The sequence below is a fragment of the Micromesistius poutassou genome, assembly GCF_964030765.1.
Source record: "Micromesistius poutassou genome assembly, chromosome: 1".
Taxonomy (NCBI): domain Eukaryota; kingdom Metazoa; phylum Chordata; class Actinopteri; order Gadiformes; family Gadidae; genus Micromesistius; species Micromesistius poutassou.
Window position 1 is genome coordinate 13,360,677 of NC_140271.1, and position 26,733 is coordinate 13,387,409.

At 50.0% G+C, this 26,733-nt stretch overlaps 3 protein-coding genes across 5 annotated transcripts in view; all 3 read right to left on the minus strand.

Moving 5' to 3' along the window:
• Window positions 1-1,590: 1,590 nt before the first annotated feature.
• LOC311330810 (small ribosomal subunit protein uS2) lies at window positions 1,591-6,306 on the minus strand. Its single transcript, XM_084463374.1, has 8 exons — window positions 6,247-6,306; window positions 5,550-5,721; window positions 4,921-5,039; window positions 4,055-4,300; window positions 3,218-3,346; window positions 2,692-2,851; window positions 1,976-2,029; window positions 1,591-1,741 (listed from the first exon to the last, which is right to left on the minus strand). Exons 2-8 carry the CDS (start codon window positions 5,680-5,682, stop codon window positions 1,647-1,649), a joined length of 936 nt encoding a protein of 311 aa, XP_084319500.1. The 5' UTR covers window positions 5,683-5,721; window positions 6,247-6,306; the 3' UTR covers window positions 1,591-1,646.
• Window positions 6,307-7,526: 1,220 nt separating this feature from the next.
• On the minus strand, window positions 7,527-12,317 carry LOC311417510 (mitochondrial glycine transporter A-like). 2 transcript variants are annotated; one of them, XM_084488925.1, is made up of 8 exons: window positions 12,144-12,317; window positions 11,796-11,885; window positions 11,106-11,230; window positions 10,901-10,985; window positions 9,946-10,125; window positions 9,552-9,720; window positions 8,941-9,101; window positions 7,527-8,321 (listed from the first exon to the last, which is right to left on the minus strand). In XM_084488925.1, exons 2-8 carry the CDS (start codon window positions 11,808-11,810, stop codon window positions 8,199-8,201), a joined length of 858 nt encoding a protein of 285 aa, XP_084345051.1. In that variant the 5' UTR covers window positions 11,811-11,885; window positions 12,144-12,317; the 3' UTR covers window positions 7,527-8,198. The 2 variants fall into 2 exon arrangements, with proteins under 2 accessions (XP_084345051.1, XP_084345050.1); XM_084488924.1 differs by having other exon boundaries at window positions 8,941-9,186.
• Window positions 12,318-13,188: 871 nt separating this feature from the next.
• The window catches only part of LOC311379215 (myosin-9-like), a 43,143-nt gene continuing 29,598 nt past the window's right edge, over window positions 13,189-26,733 (minus strand). For both annotated transcript variants that reach the window (XM_084488301.1, XM_084488300.1), the window contains 20 exons: window positions 26,496-26,702; window positions 26,236-26,373; window positions 25,839-25,962; window positions 25,447-25,618; window positions 24,326-24,538; window positions 23,838-23,982; window positions 23,380-23,586; window positions 23,004-23,108; window positions 22,582-22,734; window positions 22,107-22,355; window positions 21,591-21,803; window positions 20,913-21,125; window positions 20,049-20,210; window positions 19,480-19,608; window positions 18,819-18,907; window positions 18,267-18,390; window positions 17,364-17,572; window positions 16,345-16,453; window positions 15,373-15,545; window positions 13,189-14,769 (listed from right to left, as the gene is read on the minus strand). In XM_084488301.1, the coding sequence (XP_084344427.1) occupies window positions 14,661-14,769; window positions 15,373-15,545; window positions 16,345-16,453; window positions 17,364-17,572; window positions 18,267-18,390; window positions 18,819-18,907; window positions 19,480-19,608; window positions 20,049-20,210; window positions 20,913-21,125; window positions 21,591-21,803; window positions 22,107-22,355; window positions 22,582-22,734; window positions 23,004-23,108; window positions 23,380-23,586; window positions 23,838-23,982; window positions 24,326-24,538; window positions 25,447-25,618; window positions 25,839-25,962; window positions 26,236-26,373; window positions 26,496-26,702 (3,243 nt within the window). In that variant the 3' untranslated portion in view covers window positions 13,189-14,660. The remainder of the gene's footprint in view (window positions 14,770-15,372; window positions 15,546-16,344; window positions 16,454-17,363; window positions 17,573-18,266; window positions 18,391-18,818; window positions 18,908-19,479; window positions 19,609-20,048; window positions 20,211-20,912; window positions 21,126-21,590; window positions 21,804-22,106; window positions 22,356-22,581; window positions 22,735-23,003; window positions 23,109-23,379; window positions 23,587-23,837; window positions 23,983-24,325; window positions 24,539-25,446; window positions 25,619-25,838; window positions 25,963-26,235; window positions 26,374-26,495; window positions 26,703-26,733) is intronic.

Genomic DNA, 26,733 nt, shown 5'->3' on the forward strand with positions numbered 1-26,733 from the left:
CATTTATAGTCACTACTCTTCTATAGTCACTACTCCTCTCTAGCCAAGCAGTAACACTCCAGCAACATTTTATGACTTTCAAAACACTACTCCTCCTGTCCAAACATCCAGAGTCAGGGTTAGCCCTAACCCATTTGTGACAGAAGGCCGGAACAAGACTTCCATCTTCACCTGCAGAGAGGTCTGTCCGTTGAATAAGGTGGAGACACTAGGTCGAAACCAGAGCTATTTAGAGTGGGTCTGGGGGGGGTCTGGATCATAGCCTCTGCTTTTTTTTAAAGTCACCTGGTGTACGCATAACGTTTTAGTTTTATGCCAAGTGGGGCGAAAGGCAACTGGCACACAAGTTTTAAGTGAGTAAACGTAAAAGTAATCCTTTAAAGTAAACTTTAAAGGCTAAAGTTCAGTACTTGAGTGTTGTAGTATCCACCTGAGGACGTACATTGTAGTTCTTAGAGCTGTTCTATGGTCATGAAGGACCTGGCCTGGTGCTGGAGGCTACATGCACCGGACTGTAGACCTCACCGTGTAGCAGGATTCTGAGGTACGCCACATTCTGGTCGAACTAGAATGTGACGAATGTGATGGAAGTGTGAGGTTGGCGGGGCTCAGACCAACGCAGGAAACACCTGCAGGAACATCCCCCCGAGATCAACCCTAACCCCGCCCACACCTCAATGACCGCCAATACTAAAGCAGTGCAAGTCACTCATTGTCTAAATGGATATCTATTCTATATAAATTGATATAGAATTGTGTGACGAGTGGTCCACCTGCCTCGAGTTCAGCCCAAGACAAGGACAGGAAAAAGGTAAATAGACATCTAGGCATCTATAGTTTCTCCATCAATATTGTCCAATCCAAAATTAATTTTTAGCAGTCCAATAAAAAGAAAAATCAAACAAGCCACATTTTAAATGTGGTTCTGCTGCCCCGTACAGGCTGAACGGTCTATAGTCTACACATCACCGCCTCAATGTCATTAACACCGCTCCAATGTCCTGCAGTCAGTACTTTCAGTGTAGTATATATTTTCAAACTCCAAAAATGAAATTCCACCCAATGTGTTGGGTGGTATCTTGTAGCATCCAATGGTTTACGTTTACCCACTATACTGACAGCAGTTTTCAGGTCCTTTTCAAAGGGTTAACTTTCTTTAACTAGCCTGGTTTCAAGGTGTTCACCCCAATTTAAATGAGCGGTACGTTCCTTTACTGTGGATTAATTAAGTAGACCTACACCTCATCCTAAACATGTTGGTATACACTCATATTGGTGTTCTGTGAGTGACAGGTGACAAGACTTACAGAAACCTAAAATGGGACTGTCAACCAGTCACCCACTAGTTAATTAACAGCCACTTGTAGAAATAACTTATTTGATTAATTTAATGTAATTTAAGTGTTGATTGACCTTTTCATCCTCGATAGCCAAATATTTGTTTTAGTCAAAGAGCCCACACATTTTACAGTACAAATATCTTTGCAACACGCCCTCCCTGGGCTGAAATAACCCATCTAGTATAATATACACTGACCCCCCCCCCCTTTGATATCCAGGAAGCAATAATCACAACAAACAAAGTCTGAGTCAAGGGTTGGTACAAAAACCTTCAGTTTTTATTTGTGCCATGTGACATCATCACTTTAGGACCAATCAGCGGTGGCGCCACCCCACTCTGGGGCCTGGGCAGTGGGGGCTGCGGACCAGTCCTCGGTGGCGGGCTGGGCGCTCCAGTCCTCTGCAACCACAACACAAATACAGACTCAGGACAACACCATGATGTTCACACATGACAATGTTTGGTTTGAGATCCAACGTATTTGTGTAAATTTACTGTTTTCCATTTAGTCTCTCAGCAAATGCTTTGATCAGAATGGACTTTCAGTGAATGTTTGCTACAGGTAGTAAACAGTAGGTGTGTATTGAGCTCCTCTATGGTTCATCAGGTGAAGGGCTGAGCCAGGCTACTCACCAGCGAAGGTCTCGCCTGCTGGCTTGGCGGGGGCCACGGCAGCAGCAGCGGTTGCTGGGGAGACAAACACTAGAGTTAGGATGACCTCATCGATTGCCAACACCAGGGGTTAGGATGACTTCATCGTTTACCACCCAATCAACAGCTAACCTTTACAATCTCTAACCAATACCTAGACTGAACAATCTTATCCAATACCTAGGCCGAACCAGTCTAAACCTAGTATCCAAACTAAACCATTTCTAACCCTGTATCTGAACTGAAACATCTTTAACGCAATACCTAAACTTTACCAACTCACAGACTACCTCAATATGAGTTGATTCAGGACAAGCCACTAACAAACAGAGCTAAACCTTTTGTAGCAGGACCCCCAGCCACGGCCCCCTGAGGAGCACAGGGACCAGGAGGAGGAGCCGCCATGTTTCTGTAGCACACGTCCTACACCCAGTGCGTCACGGGCAGGACGGCCCGGGCTCTAGCGTGTGTGCACGGGTTATAACCCCCTCTAGGTCTCACTTGTTTACGCTCCATGATCTCACTTAATATAATTCATTAAAACACTTTAATAGCCACCTAGTTTGACTCAGTTTCTAATAAGAGGCCTACTATATTTTTCAGCTTAATACCCATATTACAACTGACCATGAAACGGGCCCTGTTAATCCTAGCAGTTTAAGGTCTGACCATCTCCATTGACAATGAGGGGGTCTCACCTGGTGGGAACTGCTGGATGGGCACAGATGGAACGGCAACACCCTCTGACCAATCAGCCACCTCCGTCTGGGCGAACTCAGCGGCGGGGGCGGTCCATTCGGCCTGGAACTCCTCCTTCCCGACGGCCTTCTCAGCCGCGGCCTGCTCCTCCTTCTCGATCTGAGGAACACACACCAGTTAGCATCTTACTGGGACCATCGCCCGGTACCAGACGTCTTGTAATCACCTACACTAGTCACATGTTCCATTCAAACTAAAAAAGCATGTATAGGAAGTTCTTACGTTCTTACGTTTTAGTACTGTCCTAGTGAGGCTAGTTAGAAACAGCACTACTAAAGCACCCTTTGATACTTTAAATATACATCAGTAGGGTTTTAACAGAGTGCAGAGCCAACTTTATGAAGCTCTGATGACTTTTATAAATGTTCTCCTTTTTAGGTGCTAGTTTATAGTTGCTCAGACCGATCATTTAGTTTGGCTGTGGTCTAGTGAATGTCAAAGTGACTTGTTGTCATGGTGGCTCACCTCTTCTGGATCTCTGTAGAAGTACAGATCGGGCATGACGTCCCAGGTGTGCTCCCTGGAGATGGTTCCCCTCATGCGCAGAACCTCTCTGGTCAGCATCCACCACATGAGACCAACAGAGTGGTGACCCTGAGGAGGAGATCAGGAGGCTTTAAAACACATCAGGTCCACACGAAGTCATCATGACAAAAACAATCCATTGTTTTAAAGGGCCCATCTTAGGTTCACCAAACAGCTTGTAACTGCTATTCACACTTACACCTGGTGGCATGATATCACCTTTAAAAAAATGTGTTTACTGGCTTTCATATCAGATTTTATGTTTTTTTTATACAGGTGCTTTTCACACATGGCTGAGACTTATTAATATCCCCAATTACTGTCCAGCAGAACGACATAAATACAGCCATGAATGACAAGTTGGTGTAGCTCACCAAATACGATCACACATGATAAGGACCGGGTTGAGGGCAGCCCCCGCTAAGGTTCACACTAAAGCTGGATGTTTTGTAGCAGAACCTCCAGCCACGGCCCCCTGAGGAGCACAGGGACCAGGAGGAGGAGCCGCGGTGCTGTAGCACACGTCCTACACCCAGTGCGTCACGGTCAGGACGGCCCGGGCTCTAGCGTGTGTGCACGGCATCCCAGTATTAAACTGGGAATAAGCCATTTAGCGGTCGCTTTGACAAAGCAACTGACAAACCAATCAGAGGTCTCTCATTAAGGAGCAGGTAGGGGCTAGACAGACTGTCCATCACTTATCTACAGGTAGGTCTGCAGACATCGGGGTATCGAACCAAGTGCCTCCGCCCAGGGAGCAGCGGACCTCGTGCTCACCTTGTTGTTGCAGGGGATGGCGATGTCCACGTATCTCAGGGGAGAGTCGGTGTTGCAGAGCGCGATGCTGGGGATGTTGACGTAGGAGGCCTCAGTCAGGGGCTGGTGGTCGGCACGGGGGTCCGTCACGATCAGGAGGCGGGGCTCCCTGAAGGCCGCCTGGATCTGATTGGTGAATGTTCCCGGGGTGAAGCGGCCATGGAAGGTGGTGGCACCGGTGGCAGAGGCGAACTTCAGCACGGCTCTCTGGAAGAAGGTGGAGGGGGGGGGGGGACGTGATTAGTGAAATCAGAAGATGATTGGCCGAGTTTGTTAAGCTTCCAACTCAGACTACCGCGATTACGTAGTCTACAGAGCTGTGTTCAGTTATGGTTCTGCTTCAGTCAGCCAACCATCACCCATTCATAGACAAAGGTTTATCTTTATGTAGCATGTTGCTAGGTGCTACCATACCCCACTCATGGGACTTTCGTCCTCACGGGGCCAGTGAGCCCCTAGCAGTAATGTAGCACACTTCCGACACCGCCGCACCAACATCAGTGGGAGGTTTTAATAGAGTGCAGAGCAAAGCTTAAGACTAACATGTCTTTATGCATGCAGGACGAGTATACATGGCATACATAAGTCTTCCAAAGTTGAACGTGGGTTCATAGAGCTATGCTTCTAGGGCTATTTATTTATTTTTAGTTGAAGTCCCATGCCATGAAGTACATGTGGTAAAAGATTTTACGCACACACTATTCCTATACCATCTTCAGGCCTAGGGCTCCAGACATCCTGCTTGGTATTGTGCCTCTACGTGGTCAGGTGTTTCTCAGGTGTATGGCTCGGGTGCGTCACAGTTGCACGGACCAGGTGTGTCTCACCTGCCCAGTGTTCCTGGAGGAAATGACGCAGATGTCGGCGGGGTTCTCGATGGCTACGATGGCCCTGGCCGCCAGCAGCAGCTTCTCCCAGGTACGCCTCAGGTTGATGATGTACACACCTGAGTTACAACAAGTCATATTCACCATTAGCATCAGGTCATGTTTAGCACTAACATTTTGTTTTCACTGACATTGTCAGTCACAATCACCAACAGGATCCCTTTGTGGAGGGTACTAAGGTACACGCTGTAGCTGGGTGTTTTGTAGCAGGACCCCCAGCCACGGCCCCCTGAGGAGCACAGGGACCAGGAGGAGGAGCCGCGATGGTTCTGTAGCACACGTCCTACACCCAGTGCGTCACGGTCAGGACGGCCCGGGCTCTAGCGTGTGTGCACTGCTGGATTTATACCAATACAACAACGCTTTATTCACACCTAACTCACCATGTATCAGGGGATTCATGTTTACACAAAATAATATTAAATCAGGTAGACTTATATAGACATGTGGTCAGATATGTCACTTTTAGTGTTACAAGCAAGATCCCATTTCGCGTTACGAGTTTACGTTAATGTCAGACTTCCGACAGGGCACTGCAGACTGATTGTGGGTTGTGTTCAGATACTGACCGTCACTCTTTCTCTTGTACACATACTGCTCCATCTGGAAGTCCATGTTGGTTCCTCCCAGATGTGTTCCTGCTGCCAGGAACTTGAGCACATCCTCCTCCTTCATCTGAAGCACATCTAGACCTCCGGACATCGTGACCGCTTTCCCTGTGTTACGAGTTATATGGGAAAACTGAAAAAAAAGACAAACCGGTTAGTCCTTAGTAATGATTGGTGCTTAAACCACAACTGTGACCCCTGAGGAGTTTAATCTAAATATAATATAGGTAAACCATTAAAAGTGGCTTTTTAGAAAGCGCCAAAACACAACCCGTTTGACATGCATTTATTAAAGCATTACTTGAATGTATTGCAGTACGGCTTCTGAAAAGTTTATGGAATTTCAAAATAGGTATAACTTATGTTACGAATAGAGGTTAATTAATTACTAATTTAAATGAATATTGATTGAGAATTATCGGAACACATTCTCGGTTGCACCACCATGGCCACATTGGCCAGTCAACGCGTGTCAGAGGCTAGCACTTAGCTCACTCCGGTAGCATATGAACTTAAGGGCTGTAAAAACGTAATTAAAATTTTAAACTGGGCCACATGCAACATATTTGTGCCCTTATCGCACGGCGTGTCTTTAATGATAATTTTCCAACCATAAGCAGTCCATCACGATCATTTATGATCAATAATTCCAACTCACCACGAAACAACGCCGTATAGAAGTCTGACTACACGGAGAAAAGAGGGTCCTGGGCGGACGTGACGTCGTATATGTACTCGGATTCTCCGCCTCTGATTGGCTTCTTCCTGGCAACTGGAGGTAATTTAAAGCTTTGGCCACCAGGTGGCGGCGTTGCTGCACACCGACTTTCATGTGACGGAGTCGGACGGGTTTTCCATATTAAGACACTGGGATGGAAAGCCCATATTAAGACACTGGGATGGAAAGCCCATATTAAGACGGTACTGAGACACGTTGGTCAAGCAGGGGCAGCATGTGGGGCAACTGTATTTGCTTAAGATAGCATGTTCAAGGAGAGTTTATGGTAATATGTACACAGTTAAGAAATGTTTGATGTTCTTTAACAAATCTATCACTCGCTACTCGCTACTATTGTGGTGAGATCTGAATTCAGACACATCGTGGTGTTCTGCTGAACCTATGGTAGATACAAGGTCGTTGAATTTCACTGGCTGTTATTTTACAAACAGGCTCAGTGAGAGAGACTTATAAAAGGGCATATAAAAGTCTTTGATAAACTGGTTAACAATAGCCTATTACACGTAATATACAACTGTTTATCCATTGGTAAGTCAAAACCAAATCAAGCAGGCCTACATTTTGGATTTACTACCAGGTGTTGGATTGTTGTATAGGTGGAAACTATCTATTATTGTACATGTCAGTGGAGGTTCAGAATATCTCAGTCCTTTACTGCTCTCTCTCTCTCTCTCTCTCTCTCTCTCTCTCTCTCTCCCTCCCATGTGTTGTGTGTTCTGATAACGCCGGGACAGGTGTCTTAGTGGTTATGTAAAGGTTTCTCATCGTCCCACCCAATGAGAAACCTTTACAAAAACCACTGAGACACACACTAAGCTGGTTATTGTGTAGACCTATCCGTATTTGGCCCGGGCTCAAAGTCTGGGAGATATTCATCTCTGGCAAAACCAAGACCAGAACACCACGTTCAAACATGAATAGTAAGGAGAGGAACAAACGTTGATAGTGTTACTTAACCTTAACAAGAATTGCTTACAGAGTGCATATCTCAGTCTGTCTTGTATCAATGGGGTCACAGTTACAAGAGCTCAGTCACTTAATGATTATCTCGACGGAGCTGTTAAATGGGTGGAAGAGTTCAGCAGCTCAGCCAAAAGGGTTTATTGAATCATGAAATTATAACTAAGAATTGAGAAAATGGATGGAGGATCCAACAATCAACATTTTGAAAAACCAACAGAAGTATAAAGCAATCCATATAAATGTTTATTCATTTATTTAAATAATGTACAAGATCTATATTTGACAGAACATTAATATGAATCCATATTAATGATCCAGCGATACATTACACAAATAAGAAAAACATGGTCCAAAGGTTAGTATTCAAATTAAATACAGCAAAAACAAAACCAAGACCTGCTTATTCTGTTAGAAGCTGCAATAAAGTTAGAGAATTTAAAAGCATTAAAAAAAGAATACCTCTGTCTAATCTTCTAGACATTCATTAAAAAAAGAGAGTATTCAGCAGTATAGCAGCACTATCAATCCTAGAGCTTCAAATGAGCACAAAGTCTGACCCCAGGTCAGCCAGAGACACTTTGGGTATAAACAGCAGAGCAGAGTGTACAGTCTGTCTGGCTGGGCGTAGCTTAGTGTAGCTTAGCGTAGTGTAGCGTAGCGTAGCATCTCAGCCATTAAGAGCCACCAGTGTCTGTCTCCTTTGCTCCTCTGGCTCTTCCACCAAACATCCAGTGTTCCCTCAGGTCCTCAGACGCTGATGCCGATGGAGTGTGTGTGCAGACACCCCCCCCCCCCCCCCCACCCCTCCCCTGGATGGATCTCTCAGAGGATCTCTCAGTTCTCTCTCTCTCCGTCTCCTTTCATCTAGTCCTCTCTTGACCGGTCCTCTCTCTCGGTCTGTCTGGTCCTCAGGACTTGAGGCCGATCCGAGCCATCATCGTCTCGTACACCGTCCACGCCATCGCCGCCATCATGGTCCTCCGCAGGCAGCGAGGCACCGCCCCCCGGAAGAACCCCCACACGCCCTGTTGCTAGGAGACCACACACACACACACACACACACACACACACACACACACACACACACACACACACACACACACACACACACACACACACACACACACACACACACACACACACACACACACACACACACACACAGTTATCTTGCTATATTCAACAGTTGAGGTGATTGTTTTTATCATGACCAGGCCTTTATGGGCCTCATTGATAATAGTCAGCATTCGTTTGAGTTTGACTAAGGACCAGTTTGCTCTCTTCAGCAGTTTGAACAACGATTTCAGACCAGAGTCTTAAAAGACGTAGTCTAAGCAAAATGGGGATGTTGAGAGACCCTTGAGGGTCTTTTTGAATCATCCCTCCACGAGACCAGCCGTCATTTTTCCTGAACCGGTTCCAACCGCCTCAATGTGGTCTACAAGTTAAACCAGATCGGAAGCGAGCAGTACGGAGTAGGGTGGATGTTAGAATAGATGTTCACCGGAGTAACATCTATTCTAACATCTACCCTGCTCCGTACCGCTCGCTACCAGAGGCTTCACAAACGTACAGTTAGAGAGTGTAAACGGTCCATCAACGGTCAGAGGCTAAACTAAAGTTTAAAGTCTGAAGTTTGAAGGTGTTTACCGCGTAGACGTGGCGGACGGCGGCGGCCGTGCTGAGCCCGCTGCCCACCTGGACGTTGGTCTTCACCACGTCGGCGGGCTGCGTGACGAGGGACGCCAGCACCCCCGCCCCCACGCCGCACAGGAAGTGGGCCGGCGGCCCGTAGGACGACGAGCTCAGCTCTGAGGTAAGGATGAGAGGCGGGGTCATAGAGGTCAGAGGTCAGAGGAGGACTCAGTACCACACGAGGCCTCATGGGACGACATCCTGAACAGGTCAGCAGAAGGTAGAACTTGTACCACAACTTGTAGTCAAACTAGAACTTGTACCACAACTTGTAGTCAAACTAGAACTTGTACCACAACTTGACTATAACTTCTACCACTTGTAGTTTGACTATAACTTCTACAACCACTTGTAGTTTGACAATGACTTTGACTATAACTTCTACCACTTGTAGTTTGACTATAACTTCTAGCACAACTTGTAGTTTGACCGTAACTTCTACCAAAACTTAGTTTAGTTTGAGTAGAACCAGCAGAGCCAGCTTGTGGTAGAACTTGGAACCACAAGAACCAGTATCTAATAAGTGTCAGCAGAGCCAGCAGCCTAACTGGTGGTGTTACTGGTACCTGTGGGCAGGAAGGCCTTGGTCTGGGTGTAGAACATGACGTAGATCCCAGAGAAGGGGGCGTCTCTGAGGAGGGTGGGGACCAGGCCGGAGAACAGGGCCCGGGGCCCCTCCGTCTCACATATGCTGCGCAGGGCCCCCACCACGCTGCTGTAGTTATACCGGCCCGACTGCACACACACACACACACACACATACACACACACACACACACACATACACTATTAAACCACTGCTCAAAGATGTCTACCGACTAGGCTGCAGTCTTTGGGGTTCGGACTCCTCAACTCACTGACTCATTATTTATTAATCAAGTCAACGATACTGACAACTCGTTAATCAATTAAAAAACACATCCCTGGTTAATTAAGTTCCGCCCCCCCCTACCCCCTCACCTCAAAGCGCGTCTTGATGACTGTGACAGGCAGCATGAGGACCCCCGCCACGCTGCGGGCCCCCGCCCCCAGGGCCACGGCCTCCAGGGGCCCCAGGGCCCGGCCCTGGAAGAAGTGCTGCTTCAGGGAGTAGTAGGTGCTGAAGTAGAGCCCCAGGCCAGGGATGGTACGGGCGAACGACTAGAGAGAGAGAGAGAGAGAGAGAGAGAGAGAGAGAGAGAGAGAGAGAGAGAGAGAGAGAGAGAGAGAGAGAGAGAGAGAGAGAGAGAGAGAGAGAGAGAGAGAGACAGACAGTCAGTTATTACAGTCTTCCTAGTCAGTATGTTTATGTTGTCCTGTAGAAATGAAACCTATTCTTAGTAGAATTGTTCAAGTGACCATTTTTAGATTTTGTAATTTCCAGAGTGACTGAGTGTCAAACGGTTACAGTCAGTGTGCGAATTATACCACGGTCTCCGGGGGAGCATTATGACAGGCCGCGGGTGTGATTGTTGACGGGGGGGGGGGGGGGGGGGGGGGGGGGGGGGGTTACTTGCGTTCAAGGTTGTTGACGGGGGGGAGGGGGGGGGGGGGGCGGGGATGGTCGTGGACAGGATTGTTGACAGGGGGGGGGGGGGGGGTTACTCGCATTCAAGGTTGTTGACGGGGGGGGGGGGGGGGGGGGGATGGATGGTCGCGGACAGGATTGTACACATTTGAGAAAAACCATGCCCAAAATAGCATTTATTTGGCTATGATATCAATATTTTAGAGCTCCCCCAAAATTTCACAAACCATGTTTCCAGGGGAGCTCAAATCACCACTAGGGGAGCTATAGCTCCCCCTGCTCCCCCTTAATTCTCACACTGGTTACAGTGTGTGTGTGTGTGTGTGTGTGTGTGTGTGTGTGTGTGTGTGTGTGTGTGTGTGTGTGTGTGTGTGTGTGTGAGAGATGGTGAGCGAGTGTCTCTCTCACCGGGGACATCCCCTTCCACAGCCCCACCAGCCTCTCCGTCCGAACCACGGTCAGGAACACCGACACCATGCCCACCCGGGCGGAGCTGGGGCGGGGGAGCAAAACGTCAGCCACTGTGTGTGCGTGTGTGTGTGTGTGTGTGTGTGTGTGTGTGTGTGTGTGTGTGTGTGTGTGTGTGTGTGTGTGTGTGTGTGTGTGCGTGTACCCGGGCTGCACGGTGGCCTGCAGAGTCTGCAGTCTGGTCTTGATGAGGTCCAGGGGCTGGAAGAGCAGAGTGGAACACGTCCCACTCAGGGAGCCGCACAGGAAGGCCTTCAGAGCGGACTGCACCTGGGGGACACAGGGGAGGGGGAAAGGAAGAGAGGGAGAGTGAGACAGACTGACAGACGTGGGTAATAAAGGTAAGTGGAGATAAAGATAAGGAATTGTAATGTATTACACCACGGGAGAAGGAGAATGAGACCGAGAGACGGAAAGAAAAGAGATTACAGAAGCCTGGTTCATGTACCCCCCCCCCCCACCCCGTCAACAATCCTGTCCCCCCGCAATCCAACACTCCCCCCCCACCGCCCCGTCAACAATTCTGGTCACCTTTGCCTCGAGCCCCCAAAGGGCTAAGATCGCAACTTCATCACTATAACTTGCATCACTGCAGCCAATAAACGCTTGTCATTGGTTAAGAGATCATTGCTTCGTGTTCATGTACTAACAGCTTTATCAGTGGGTAAGAACGTGACCCGATTCATTCTGGATATCTAATCAGTTGGCTCTATAGAAACAGACAACTGGATGAACAACAGGGACATCTCTGCTGTGTAACGTTTATGGTTAATGTTAAATAAGAAACTGCCTTTTAATGAAGATTTATGAACACAAGTGAAGCCAGTGAACTCACCAGGGAAAGCTCCATGACTCCTCAGAGGAAACTCAGGAACAACTCCGTCCACTCTCCGTCCGCAACGTTAATATAAACTCTTCCAGCAGTCTTTGAAAAGAAAACAGTCATAAAGAGTCATTAAAGCTACATAGACCAGCATGTAGTAGACGTTGTCCCTCTGTGGTTCAACACGATATGAATCCTCTGTAGAAATGATCGGATCTCCCGTTCGCCTGACCGACGTCAACTCTCCAATTAAGTAAAGTCAATTAGGACCAGCAGACCCCATGAGACGCCTTCTCTCCATTCTACACAAACTCTGAGGACATGCCCTGTGTGACGTCACGACTCATGTATCAAACTTACCACGACTCTCAGAAGTCTGAAACTCCAAACAGGATCAGCTTCTGGCGTTAAGTTGAGTAGTGATGGTTGAGCGTTTCCGTCCGATTCAGTACTCCGGATAGTTCCTAATAACAGCCATGGAGAGACCCCACAAAATACTCTCCAAAACCAGCCGGTTCCTGTTCTACAGCCTCAAGGTTCAGATCCTAGGGTTTCAACGTACAGAGAGCGGGACCTGTCTTAGCTACCAGCCAATCGCTGAACCGAACATTACACTGGGCGGTATCTCTCTCAGCTATCGACCAATCATTGATCAGAACGGTTCCTGTACGTTCGGACCCTTGGACCTTCTGGTGGCTCTACGCCCCGCCCATCGAACAACACCCCACCATTGGACCAACTGGACACTGTCATTACAATAACATAGTGGTGTTGGTTCATTTATTTATTGTGGTTCACTGTGACTATATCACATATGACCATAGAATAAATTATAGTTTGGGGTCAAATCTTATTCATACGTACCCAAATAAAAAGTTTGCTTTACCAAAATATTTAGAATAAATTAGGCCTACATACATATTTGAACCTTAACTCCTGTAACTCGTCCTTTACAGCTTTCTAGTAATACACAACTAAATAACGGTAATTGTTTTCTGGGGAGTATATAGTATTAGTATACCAACCTACAACTAAGAGCGTAACGGTTTTGAATTGACAATCTGAAAATGATTTTAACTTTCATAATCATAATCAGCGGTTTATTTTGGGCCGGTCCCTAACCCGGAGGCCCGCCGCTTCGGACCGCTTGACTGATCGGAGGCAAGACCCAAAATAATAATAATGAGCATCCCAACATTTGTCTTGTTTATCACTCCTCGGTGTTGCTGATGAAATCCGGTTCCCACTAGTCAAACAATTAACATGCACGATATAGTAGAAAACAGGCCACGGCTGCCCCCTGGCGGCCACACAAGGACACTTTAAAAACAAGTCGGATCAGAACTGCGCAAACAGAAAATGAAAACGACCCGTTGTTTTCAACAAAATAACCCAATCAATCGTGTAGCAGTTTAGAAGCCTCTTTATTGCAATATCAATTAACAAGTAATCTTTAAAGATTTTTTTACTCCAGAGGTGCAGACAGACATTGAACAATCAAAAAAAAGCACTTTTTTTTTTCTTCATTTGGTTTTTTCCCTGTATTTAAAGTGTGGCAGAAAGACTTTGAATCAAGATCATTTTGGAACACCTTTAAGTCCTCACACCCAACCAGCAGTGTGCCCTCCCCCCCTCCCTGAGCACAGCGAGGGGAGCCTTAATGTAATCACTACACCTTCATATAAAACGCCCCTAATGATATGTCACCATCCCAGGACCCCCTCCCCACCTGACCCCCATCTCCCTCGCCCCGGCTCCTCCGACCAATCAGAAACCCCCGCAGGAGGTCCCTAATTGGTTGAGATTGAACCACACAACCTCCTTCCTCCCCTACAGAGCCCACCTCCCTCTGGGTCCTAACCCGCCCCCCCCCCCACCACCCCACCCCATACTGGTCGTAGACTAAGACAGAACGTTAAACCGCGAACTGCGCAAGGTTAAAATACATAGATATGGTGGGTCTAACGTACAGGTAAGGCTTTAAGTGTTGGAGGATAGACGCGCGTGGGAGAGCGGTATAGTCAGGGTCTACTTTAGGCACATGGATACGAGGTTGTGGCGAGGCCACGGCTGGAGCGCGACCATTTGAAAAAATAGAAAGTATCTGCGCGGCCGCATCATCTGGGATGAGTCCTAAACCGGTTCAAACCGCCCACACCGCGTCGGCTGGCCGACTGATGCATTCTGGGAGCAGGGTCTGGCGTAAAGTACAGACTGAATTAATACGTCCACTAAATCAATACATAATAAATCAATAATGAGCGAGCAGCCTCTTGTACAAGCGAGGCGCGAGAGCTAAAGCATTAAGGAGCACGGAGCACTCGTCGTTTACCGCCCAGAACCGGTTCCATCTGGTCCAGAACTGGACGCCCGCCCACACACACACACACACCTTTGGTCCCCTTCCAGTAATCCTCCTTATTTAGAAGTTCTTTGTGGTTTTTATTCTTCTTTCCTCGATTAAAAAAATAGATGTTAAACCAAGGCCTTGAATACGTTTCCTTATAAAAATATTTTTTTTTCTTTTCATTATTTTTTTGAAGCTTCAGGGAACGAAGTAATTACGATATTTGACCCTCCCAAAAAAAGCGCGTATGGTGTATTTAGAATACGTTCTCAGCATGGTCGATTGTCTGCATACTCGCGTGTTTTACCGTTTGTTTTGCAAGCGTAAGAGTTAAAAATGTGCATAGATTGTCACTCCTGTCATTGGTGGAGAGTGCGACTGAATAGCCAGATTCCCTTCCTGTGGATCGTACAGTACACCCCCCCTCCTGTCTGTACAGTCAATTGTGTGTGTTTTGCTATAAATCGTTGGTGTGTATTCGTCATGCAGTTCCGCCGGAGACCACCAGAGGCCGCTGTGGCGCTGCCGCGTCACTCGGGCTTGGGCTCCGGGGTCTCAGCCTTGGCCTCGCTCTCCTCGTCGCTCTCCACGCCCGACCGCGTCACGAAGCGCCGGATGGTGATTGGCAGGTCGCCGCGCCTGGAGGATGGGAGACGAGACGATGAGACCTCATACCAAAAAGGTCAGCGGTCAGGAGTTCGGAGGTCAACACGGACCTCGTCATCATGTCACACATCCTAACGTCGTGATATTTTGGTGTGCAGCAGAGCCTGAGCACTCCTGGCCTCACATGTTGCTAGTTCGATCCCCGGCTCCTCCGAGCTGAGTGTTGAGGTGTCCCTGAGTGAGACGCCTAAACCTGACTGCTCCTGACGAGCTGGCTGTCACCTTGAGTGGCTGCCACCGCCGTGGGTGTGTGAATGTGTGAATGAACTGTTGCTTGGGATAAAAGCTTAATGCCCTTTATGTAAATTATTAACTGCTCTATTTGCGTCATTTATTTACTCCATGACTTCCATGACTATTAATCAATGAAAATGCAAGGTATTTGGGCTGGATGGGGTCCTCCCTGAGCTGGGGGGGGGGGGGGGGAGGTCTTGACAGGGGTCTCACCTGAACTGGGGGGGGGGGGGGTCCTCACCTGAGCTGTGGGGGAGGGGGGTCTGTATGGGGTCTCGCCTGAGCTGGGAGGGGGGGTCCTCACCTGAGCTGTGGGGGAGGGGGGTCTGTACGGGGTCTCACCTGAGCTTGCTCTTCAGCGTGCTGACCTCCCGGTTCATGGCGTCGGCCGACTCGGAGGCGTCCTCCAGCTCGCGCTGCAGCTTCCTGCGGTTGGCGTTGGCCCGCTGCGCCTCCTCCTCCGCCTCCTCCAGCTGCCGCTTCAGCTGCTTCATGCGGGAGTTCAGCTTGTCCGCCTGAGGAGGAGAGCGAACACGTCAGCACAGAGCCACCGCGTGTCACCACCTCCCAGGACACGGTCCATCACATTACTGGGCTCCCTGCGGTTCCTATTGCACTGTTTGAACCGTCAGTAGCAACCTCTTTAACCTATTCAATGACCAGCAGGATCATAATAATAATAAAAGTGTTTGTTGTCGATGAAAACTAATTCCTTAAGGTGTTTTGTGACCCTCGACATACAAGCAGGCACGGTCAAGAATCCCCCAGAATCCCCAGAGACTGGCCTTCGGGTCGTTTATTCATCCCAAATAAATGTGGTCCTATATACCTGGTCCTTGGGTTTAGGGTGTCAGGTATCAGGGTGTAGGTCTTTGGGTACGGGGTAGCGGGGAGGGGGGTACCTGGTCTTTGGGTGTAGGGTATCAGGGTGAAGGGTTCAGGGCAGAGCCGTATAAAGATAGAGTTGCGACAATGGGGGTTAAAAATTCGATTGGTCACGTGGTTTTGTGTAAGCCTCAAATAGTTCCCGGAAGCGAGTGACAAAGTGACAGTTGCTGTGCCTATGTTAGCTTTTTAACTGCCTAGTAGCCTTCAAGATATAGAAGAGTGTTATATCATTATATATAATATTTACTATATTATATAGTTATATCCGAGAGTTCGATCCCAACTTCCGGGAACTTAACTTATAGGCTGCATGAGACACCATTGTTGAAAAAAAAAAAAAATGGAACATTGGAGTGAATGGAGTTGTCGCAACTCTTTCTTTATACAGCTCTGGTTCAGGGTGTAGGGTATCAGGGTAGGGAGTACCTGGTCCTTGTACTGCTCCGTGTTGCGTCTCTCGTCGTCTACAGTCAGGATCACCTCCTTCAGCTTCTTCTCCGTACGGCGGACCAGCTTGGAGGCCGCCTGCCTCTCCCTGGAACACACAGAACCCAGGGGTTAGAACCTAGAACCTCCCTCTGCAGAACCCAAGGGATTAGAACCTAGAACCCCAAGGATTACAACCTAGATCCCAGCGATTAGAACCTAGAACCTCCCTCTACAGATTATAGTCTCTAATGTCAGACCTGGTCTCATAGTGGACCATAGTCTCTAATAGGGTTAGGGTAATGTCTGACCAAGTCTCATAGTAGGGTTAGGGTAATGTCTGACCAAGTCTCATAGTAGGGTTAGGGTTAGGGTAATGTCTGACCTGGTCTCATAGTAGGGTTAGGGTAATGTCTGACCTGGTCTGATAATGGACTATAGTGGTGTCTGTTAGTCTGACCTGGTCTCACAGTAGGGTTAGGGTAATGTCTGACCTGGTCTGATAATGGACTATAGTGGTGTCTGTTAGTCTGACCTGGTCTCACAGTAGGGTAGGGGTAATGTCTGACCTGGTCTGATAATGGACCATAGTGGTGTCTGTTAGTCTGACCTGGTCTCACAGTAGGGTTAGGGTAATGTCTGACCTGGTCTGATAATGGACCATAGTGGTGTCTGTTAGTCTGACCTGGTCTCACAGTAGGGTTAGGGTAATGTCTGACCTGGTCTGATAATGGACCATAGTGGTGTCTGTTAGTCTGACCTGGTCTCACAGTAGGGTAGGGGTAATGTCTGACCTGGTCTGATAATGGACCATAGTGGTGTCTGTTAGTCTGACCTGGTCTCACAGTAGGGTTAGGGTAATGTCTGACCTGGTCTGATAATGGACCATAGTGGTGTCTGTTAGTCTGACCTGGTCTCACAGTAGGGTAGGGGTGATGTCTGACCTGGTCTGATAATGGACCATAGTGGTGTCTGTTAGTCTGACCTGGTCTCACAGTAGGGTAGGGGTAATGTCTGACCTGGTCTCCATGTCCAGCTGCTCCTCCAGCTGGGCGATCTTGGCCTCCATGGCGGCGATGGCGGCCTTGTACTTGCTCTTGACCGTCCCCTCCAGCTCACCCAGCTTCAGCTTCAGCTCCTTGTTCTGCCGCTCCATCTGGGCCCGCGCCCCCTCCAGCCGCTGGGAGGTGCTGCGCTCCGCCGTCAGCTCCACGTTCATCTGGTCCGTCTGGGGGAGAGAGGGGAGACACGGGGGGAGTCAGGAGGAGATAGAGGAGAGCAGCGGCAACTAGGTAACCAATGGTCTAGTATCATGGGTTAGGGTTAGGCTAGGGTCACTATGAAACCACTAGTCTAGGAGAGGATGCAGAGTACTATGGGATAGCACCCGGTCACTATGAAACCACTAGTCTAGGAGAGGATGCAGAGTACTATGGGATAGCACCCGGTCACTATGAAACCACTAGTCTAGGAGAGGATGCAGAGTACTATGGGATAGCACCCGGTCACTATGAAACCACTAGTCTAGGAGAGGATGCAGAGTACTATGGGATAGCACGCGGTCACTATGAAACCACTAGTCTAGGAGAGGATGCAGAGTATTTTGGGATAGCACGCGGTCACTATGAAACCACTAGTCTAGGAGAGGATGCAGAGTATTTTGGGATAGCACGCGGTCAGCTCTGACTGGATCCAACAGTCCTCAGTCCAGAGTGAGCAGAAGAGGATTAGATCAGATAGATCAGTCACATACATAGAGCCATAACCTATAGATCAGTAACATAGCGATGGGTGTATATCCATCACTGTCCCACAGGTCATAGATCTATAGCAGTAGAAGCTCTGACCTGCAGCATGGTGCGATGGGTGTATATCCATCACTGACCCACAGGTCATAGATCTATAGCAGTAGAAGCTCTGACCTGCAGCATGGCTCTCTTGAGGCGGTCGTTGACCAGCTCCGTGTTGCACTGCTCCTCCTCAAGCTCCTCCTCCAGCTGAGCGATGCGGGCCTCCAGCCTCCTCTTCTCCTCGGCCACCTGGGCGCTGGGGGGTGGGCAGGGAGGAGGAGGTGTTAATGCAGGTCAATGGTATGGACTCCCATAATGTGAAGGGTGAGTAACTAAGGTGTTTTTTATTCAAATGTCTCCAATAGAATGTCAATATGCAGTGAATCCATCATTCTGTTCAGGTAGGAATTAAGGTTTCACTTCAACTTAAACGTTTGATCAAACTGAGCTTTGATTGTCATCAGTCTGAACTTCTACTGCATACGACTATCTGCTCATCAACTCAAGTTCTAGAAGTAATAACCTCAAGCAGAGGGGGGAGGGGTCAGTCTGTACAGGTGTGAATATGATCGGACATGAGTAAGTAATCAGTCTGTCCAGCGGTGAATATGATTGGATGGGACACAGCATCAGTCTGTCCAGCTGTGAATATGGTTGGACCAGAGGCAGGGGGCGGGGTCTTACTTCTTGGCGGCCTGGTTGTTGATCTCGTCCTGCAGCTCGTCTCTCTCCTGCTGGGCCTGTCTCTTCACTCTCTCGGCGGCTGCCAGTTCCTACACACCCCCAAAGACACACAGGTTAGTCTCACCTGCACAGGTAGAGGGAGGGGCAGTAGGAGGCCCCCATCACAGGCTCCGCCCCCGGGGTCAGTGTAGCGTGGAGTAGGGGTGGGACAAAATATCGACACAGCGATATATCAGCACCCTTCTTCATGTGATACGAGAATTGATACGCAGGAGCCGATCAGCTGCATCATTTTTTTTTATCAGTTAGGTTTTTTAATTTTTATGCTTTATTCATGGAGAGTTAGACAGGAAACATCACCGCAAATATTGATATTTTAATTAATTAAACAAGGTGCTCTAAACAGGTTTCCCTGCTACTCGAGGAGGCGATCAACACATGAATGAGGGAAACTTGAAGGCAAGTTAACTAACCAAAGAAGAGTCACTGAAAAACTCAGTTTGGACCATGAATAAACGCGTGATGGGGGTGAGGGACCCTGTGACTCCCACCCCTAGCATGGAGGGGGTGAGGGACCCTGTGACTCCCACCCCTAGCGTGGAGGGGGTGAGGGACCCGGTGACTCCCACCCCTAGCGTGGAGGGGGTGAGGGGGGACTGACCTCCTGCATCTGGATCATGTCGGCCTCCATGCCCTTCAGCTTCTTCTCCGTCTCCTTGGCCTGGGCCAGGATCTCCTCCCGGGACATGCGGGTGTCCTCCAGCTCCCGGATCAGCTCCTTCATCTGGGCCTGAGGAGGAGGAGACGGCCGGACACCAGGGTCAGTGTTTAACACAGCAGACACTTGAGGAACAACAACATTTTCACATTTCAGGAAATGGGAAATGTATTCTAGTTATAATAAATGTGTATAAATCCCCTAGTCTCTGCATAGCCACCACTCTTACACACTTATTGTATGTTGTACGTCCTTGCACTTAAAAATAGTACTTAGCATTGTGTAGCATCTTATCCTAGCTATCTCTGTGTATACGGGGATTTGGTTAAACTAGTGATTGTTAGGGCTTAGCACTTGGTTCTATGAACATCCTTACTGTACTGACAGTGGTATATTGTGGTTTCTCTTTCTTCTGACAAACTTACTTATTGTAAGTCGCTTTGGATAAAAGCGTCTGGTAAACGCCCTGAATGTAAGTGTATAATATGAATACATTTTGTTTGTGTTTGTACCTGGAGCTTCTTGAGCTGCTTCAGGGCCTCGTCGCGGTTCTTGTTGGCCATGTCGATGGCCGCCTCCAGCTCCTTCAGGTCCAGCTCCAGCTTCTTACGCGCTGCCGTGGCAACGGACCGCTGCTTCCTCTCATCCTCCAGCTCCAGCTCCATCTCCCGCACCTGGAGGGGGAGCAGCCAGAGGTCAGACACATCCCATAATACGGGAGACCAGTAACTAAGGAGACACCCTTATCCTAAGGGAGTAGCAGTGAGTCCAGACCCAGGTCATCAGTGAGACTGTTCGGGTTCGAGAATCGTTCTCATGGAGGTCTACAAGTGAGATCTACAAGTGAGATCTACAAGTTAGATCTGCGGAAATAGCTCTTTGGAAGCAGTTGAATGAAGAATTATCCATAATTTTTTAACAAGCAGTTTACTAGGGTATTAATGGGCTGGAAAATCCCTGCAGCCTCTGAAAAGGTCACATTGGGAGTTTAATGCACTGAGCTGAAGCACATTTGATCCTTTTTCCATCCAGTGATCCCAGGAAACATTCCCTGGAGCGGGACCACACAGGACCGTCTGGAGCCAGAGACGGATGGGAGGCTGGCCTCCAACCAATCAGATTACAGACTGAGGTTGGAGGGGAGGTGTGAGGGATTGGAAAAGCGTGCCTGGTGAGGAAGGAAGGGAAAGAGCTGGAGTGGATAAAGTGGGGAAGGAGGAGGAAGAGAACGTGGGAGAGGAGGAGGAAGTGGGGAAGAGGAGGAGGAGAAGAGGAGGAAGTGGGGAAGAGGAGGAGGTGGAGGAAGAGGGGACAGAGTACATCTGAAGAGACTGCACAGGAGAGCAGGAGCAGGTGGTGTGTGTCAGCAGCCTCACCTGTTTGACCAGCGCTCTCTTCTTCTCCTCGCCCATCTCGTCGCGGCCGGCCAGGTCGCGGTCGTACTGCGCCTTCATGGCCTGCATGTTGACCTCCAGCCGCAGCTTGGCGTCCTCCGTGGCCTGCAGCTCGTCCTCCAGCTCCTCCAGCTGCACGCGCATCTCCTCCAGCTGCTGGTCCATGCCGCGCTTCGACTTCTCCAGCTCGTGGACCTGGTGAGGGAGGAGAGAGAGATGTTTTGATGGTCCAGATTTACAGTTCACAAGTTTTCAGTTTGTGTGGTGAGTGACATCACCTGGCATCAAATCGAGCCAATGAGAAGCCCCCCCCCCCCCCAAGTCTGGACTTGATGCCAGGTCTGGGGTTTGGTTGGAGAATTTGGAGAAAAAAGGACCCCATTTCAAAACAGACAGCTGACCGAAAGCAACTTCAAAACCGACCCTATAGTGGCATCACAGGTGTACATGCCTGACACACGAGGGATCAATCTACCAGCCAGCCCACAGTGGACCGTACCAACTGGTGGGCTGATCCATTCCTCATACATCGGGGGGGGGGGGTGGATACTCCCACTTGTGATGTCACTAAAATGTCTTGTGATGTATAATGGCCAGCTGATGGTTGCTCTCCGGTACAGAGAGAACCTAACAAGAAGTGGTGGACGGCGGCGGACGTACATTCTTGCCGACGTCGTCCTTGGAGGAGACCAGGTCCTCCATCTCGGCCCGCAGCAGCTTGTTGTTGCGGTCCAGCTCGTCCTTGCTGTCCATCAGGGACTCTAGCTCGCGGGTCAGGGCCAGCGCTCGCGTCTCCTTCTCCCGGGCCTCCGCCTCGGCCCGGTCCCGCTCCTCCGCATAGCGAGCAGAGATGGTCTTCTCCTCTGCCAGCATCTGGAGGGGTCAGGGGGTCACGGGTTAGAGAGTCAGGGGGTCAATGGGTTAGAGGGTCAGAGGCATGGTTATAGAGGCACTGGTCAGAGGCTCTGGTGTGGCTGGACCGTTTGTGCTGCAGAGCTTAGACCTTATTAAAAGGCTTTGCTGCCTTTTCCGGGCAGACTGGATCTCAATCAGGCCCAAGCCTCCATCAGGCACCAGGGTTCAACCAGGACCCGTGTTTAATGCGGTCTAGGCCTCTGTCACAGCCCAGGCCTCCGTCAGGCACGGGGCGTTCACGTGGTCGCGGCCTCCACCCACCTGATCAAACTTCTTCTGCTTCTTCTCCAGGTTGGAGACGATCTGGCGGAGGTGGTCCTGGTCCACCAGCAGGTCGTCCAGCTCCTGCTGCAGCCGCGTCTTGGTCTTGTCCAGCTTCTCAAAGGCGGCGCACTTCTCCTCCATGCGCTGGCTCACACCCTCCAGGTCCCGCTGCAGCCGCTTCCTCCCCTCCTCCGCGCACTCCAGAGAGCCCGCCTCCAGCTCCACCTTCTTCTTCATGTCCACCAGCTATTGGACCACAGCGCATGTCACTCAGAGCTCAGGCATCAAATCAAACCTTTATTTAAAAAAGCACTTTTCATGCAAAACAGCAACACAAAGTCCTTTACAACCACAAAGAGCTTTACTATCTAAATACCATTGTACTTTATTATTATTCAATAACTTTGGTTGGCCAGGGAAGAGCGGGTGTGGCCTGGGGGGAGGGGGGGTGGCTAGGGCCAGGTGACCTTACTTGCGCCTGCACCATGAGGAGCTGCTTCTCCACGTTCTTCTTGGCCTCCTCCTCCTCCTCCAGCTGCTCCCGCAGCCCATTCTGCTCATCCTCCAGCTGACGCAGCTTGGTGTTCATGGACAGCTTCTGGCGGGTCTCCTCCGCCATCAGCTCCTAGAGAGGGGGAGGAAGGGAGGGAGGAGGAGGGAGAGAGGGAGGAGGAAGAGGAGATGGGGGACAAGAGGACAGGGAGGGAGAGGGGAGAGGAAGGAGAGAGAAGAGAAAAAGTGGGAGACAAAGACGACAAAACAATGACAGCAGATGAGTCATCTACACAACAGACACATCTATTAAAAACAATTTTCACCCAGAGGAAAACTAAATCCAGTGCACATCTGGAGTGCAGACACTGAAGAGTTCTGAGCGGCTCCAGCCGGTCGTACCTGGACATCCTGGAGCTGCGCCTCCACACTGGAGCAGTCCTTGGTGGCCTTGATGGACTTGCCCTCCACCTCGCTCAGCATCCCGCTCACGTTGTCCAGCTCCGCCTGCGAGGAGGAACACGAGGGGTGAGCGGAAGTTCACCCAGCATAAGGGGGAAGGATAAAGACAGAAATCCAGCACTTTACCTTTTCACGGTCATTTTGTATTCAACGTTAGACCTATATCGTGATGCAACATTATAGGCTTGGCTAACGATATATTGATTGCTGCAAGATCGCTGTATGGCGATATCCCGGTATCCCGGGGCCATGTATGGTATCGTAAGGTACCCTGTGATCCCCACCCCTATGGGGAACGGGAGGCACGACATCTCACCTGCAGTTTGGTGACCCGCTCGGCCAGCTCCTGCCTCTGGCGCTCACTCTCGCCGTGCTTGACCTGCAGCTCCTGGACCTGGCCCTCCGCCTTCTTCCTGCGGTGCTCCGATTCGCCCTTGCCCTGCATCAGCGTCTGCAGCTCGATGGCCAGCTCGTTGCGCTCAGACTCCAGTGCCTGCTTGGTCTTGTCCACTGACACCTTGTTCTGCAGGAGGAAGAGGAGGACACTCAGAAATCCGGACCTGACTGCACTTGGTAGTTTTCAGCCTTCGTCCAGAGCCGTGTGAGTCGCCCTCGCCGTCACTCCCATTGGGATACTTTGCTCTCTGCCTCACTCGGTCAGCAACATGGCTTAGTGCAAACACGGTGAAGCCAGCCACTGGAGGGTTGCTGGTTCGACCCCCCCCCCCCCCCATCACCATGAAGGATGTGGTGTGTGTGGCGTCCCGTCCTCACCCTCTTGGCCTGCTCCAGTTGCTCGTTGAGCTCGTCAAAGGCCTGCCCGTGCTTCTGCCTCATCTCGGCCACCTGCATCTCATGGACCTTGGCGTCCTCCTCCAGAGCCTTCTTCAGGTGGGTCACCTCCGTCTCGCGCTTGCTCCTGGAGACAGACATGGAGATGTTAGGAGCTACTTGGAGACTTTGAGTGGAGCTCCAGGATTTAGTCCCTGAAGGGGTGTGGAGTCGCATCAGCAGCACACATCCATGACGAAGGAAATACCATCATAAAGATATGGACTTGTAGTAGATCAAATGGAAATGTGTGTCGACAATAACAAATACAGCTCGAATGAAAAGAGCGGTCAACATCAATGACAAAAAGTGAGAAATGTGCTAAATGGATTAAACGCTGCCTGGGCCCAACAGAACCATGTGTGCATGTTGTTTCTAGTCTCAGGGCGCAGATGTTCTTAAAGCATGAGGTGTGCGGGGCTAGGGGCTACCTGAGCTCCTGCTGGGTGGCGGTGGAGTCCAGCGTGTCCTCCAGCTCCGTCTTCAGCGCCTCCAGCTCCTCCCCCAGGTCACGGCGGTGCTTCTCCGCCTTGGCCCGCGCCTGGCGCTCCAGGTCCAGGTCCTCCTGCAGCTCCGACAGCTGGGCCTCCATCTCGCGGATCTTCTTCTGGGCCAGGTTCTTCAGGGCCGCCTCCTCCTCCATCCTGAGAAGGACGGGGGCAGCACAGCGGTGAGAGGGATGGGAGGACAGAGCAGTGGGGTCATGGAGCAGGGCAGTGTGCTCCTCTGCTTCACTACACACCTCTAGTGGGTGGTGGACTCTACCTGGTCTCAGACCCACAAAGGTTTCATCACGATGAGAGATGGATGTTATGTATGCAATGGATAGTCAACAGTATGCATTGTGGCAACCCGGCCCGGTCCCAATCAACGGAATGCAGAGCACCTGAGGAAGCCTGCTTAAAAGGCAGGCTTCCACGTTCATTCGGGGCTCTCTCGTGGCTGGGTGGACGGAGAGTCCAGCCGTTGTGGCTGCGCCACACAACCATCTTTTTGTTCTTTTCATAAAAGAGACTTTATGTTTGATTAAACGAGCCTTTGTGGCATAACACCCAATCGAGTTGCCTGCTGTTTGAGTAAGGCGGGTTCACTCCCCGAGGCGGGTTGCCACAGCATTCCAATGCCTTAGGGGATGCTCTACGGCACCTGTTACAAGGTACTGGTGCTAGTGAATCAGAGTTTAAATAGATACCAACGTCTCGACCTGCGTTCTCTTGTCACTGCGTTACAAACAAGTCATTCTTATATCATATAACAAACACAATAATTCAGATTTCTCTGTAAAAGCTAAATCAAATCAGGTGTAGTAAGGGGTAAACAATAGATGTTAACGATAGATGCTCTTGTATTGAATTGAGATCATTACCTTATTGCACCAACTGCCACTAAACCCCGTGATCACATTCCTACAGCTCCTCCAACGTATTGATCGTGTTTATCAAAACACAACCCATATTGGGGCAACTACAAAAAATGGGTTTGCTCTGATTGGTCAAAGCAACACCCGTCCACAGCCCTCACCTGTAAACTACTTTGAGGACCCCAGCCCTACCTTGCGAGGGCGGCCTGCAGCTCCTCTTCCTTCTTGGCCAGCTGTGCGCGGAGCTCGGCGATCTGGGCCTGCAGCTCGGCGATCTGGTCGTGGAGCTCCGTGGAGTCGCCCTCCAGCTTGCGCCGGTTCTTCTCCAGCTCCTGGCGCTGCTTCTCCTCGCGACGCAGACGGTCTGGGGGAGGAGGACAAAGAGGGAGGTGAGGGGTCGGAGGAACCCAGAACCAAGATGGCTGAGGTCTTTGCTATAAACCCCCCGTCCAAAACCCAAACCTAGACCAGGTATCATAACATGATCACATAGATCATGTTAGACACACGGTATTAGAATTCAGTATTTTTTCCTTCTTTGTGTGTGTGGGGGGGGGGGGGGGGGGGGGGTCTTCTCAGCTTACCCTCCAGGTCTGTGATCATGGCCTCATGCTTTGTCTTCAGCTTCTGCAGACTCTTGGACTTCTCCTCCTCCTCCGCCAGGTTGGTGGTGAACTCGGAGATCCTCTCCTCAAACAGCTTCTTCTCCTACAGACCCACACACACACACACACACACGTTTTATTCATTCATAAGAGCTGTGTTTGATGGTACACTAGGCATACATCCTAATTATCTCTGTCCAGATAACCCTCCTCCCTATTAAACTGTGTCCTTAAGAAAAGGTGTGGCTAGGGCTGGATTTAAACAAGTTTATTAAACAACTTCTAAATTCAAGTTCCGCTGGACAGATTTCCCCAAACAACTAGTTACGAGTACATAAGTGTTGAGTGAGAGGTGAAGGGGTGTTGAGGTACAGACCTTGTTGAGCTTGTTGTTCTGGTCGTCCAGCACCATCACGTCCTCCTCCACCTTCTTCATCTTGGCCTCCAGGGTGACCTTCTCCAGCTGCAGCCTCTGCCGGGCCGCCTCCTCCTCATCCAGCTGCTGCTCCAGGTCCTGAGAGGAGAGACAACGCAGGTTAACACCCTCCTGGCTCTACACGACACCCATGTCTTGGAGCCACCAGTGCATCAGCACAGTGCTTCACCTTCTCCCTCTCTCCCCTCCACTCCACTCACCCCGATGTTGAGCTGCATCTTCTTCCTCTCCGTCTGCAGCTGGGTGGTGCGCTCCTCCTCCTCCTCCATGCGGGCCTCCAGGTCGTGGAGGATCTCCTCCAGCTCCTGCTTGCGGGCGGCCAGGCGGGACCTCATCTCCTCCGCCTCGGCACACAGCTCCGTCTCCGCCTGCAGCTGCTCCTGCAGGGCCAGCTTCTCTGCCCCCATCTGGAGGAGGAGGAGGAGGAGGAGGAGGAGG

Excerpts from the sequence above, each read along its gene's own strand:
- LOC311330810 (XM_084463374.1), bottom strand. The coding sequence starts at position 5,682 with ATGTCCGGAGGTCTAGATGTGCTTCAGATGAAGGAGGAGGATGTGCTC. Across the intron at positions 4,301-4,920 it reads CCTCCAGGAACACTGGGCAG|AGAGCCGTGCTGAAGTTCGC; the intron begins GTGAGACACACC and ends ACCTTCTTCCAG. Across the intron at positions 2,852-3,217 it reads TCTACAGAGATCCAGAAGAG|ATCGAGAAGGAGGAGCAGGC; the intron begins GTGAGCCACCAT and ends TGTGTTCCTCAG.
- LOC311417510 (XM_084488924.1), bottom strand. Across the intron at positions 10,986-11,105 it reads CAGGCCACCGTGCAGCCCGG|CTCCGCCCGGGTGGGCATGG; the intron begins GTACACGCACAC and ends CCCCCGCCCCAG. Across the intron at positions 9,721-9,945 it reads TCATCAAGACGCGCTTTGAG|TCGGGCCGGTATAACTACAG; the intron begins GTGAGGGGGTAG and ends GTGTGTGTGCAG.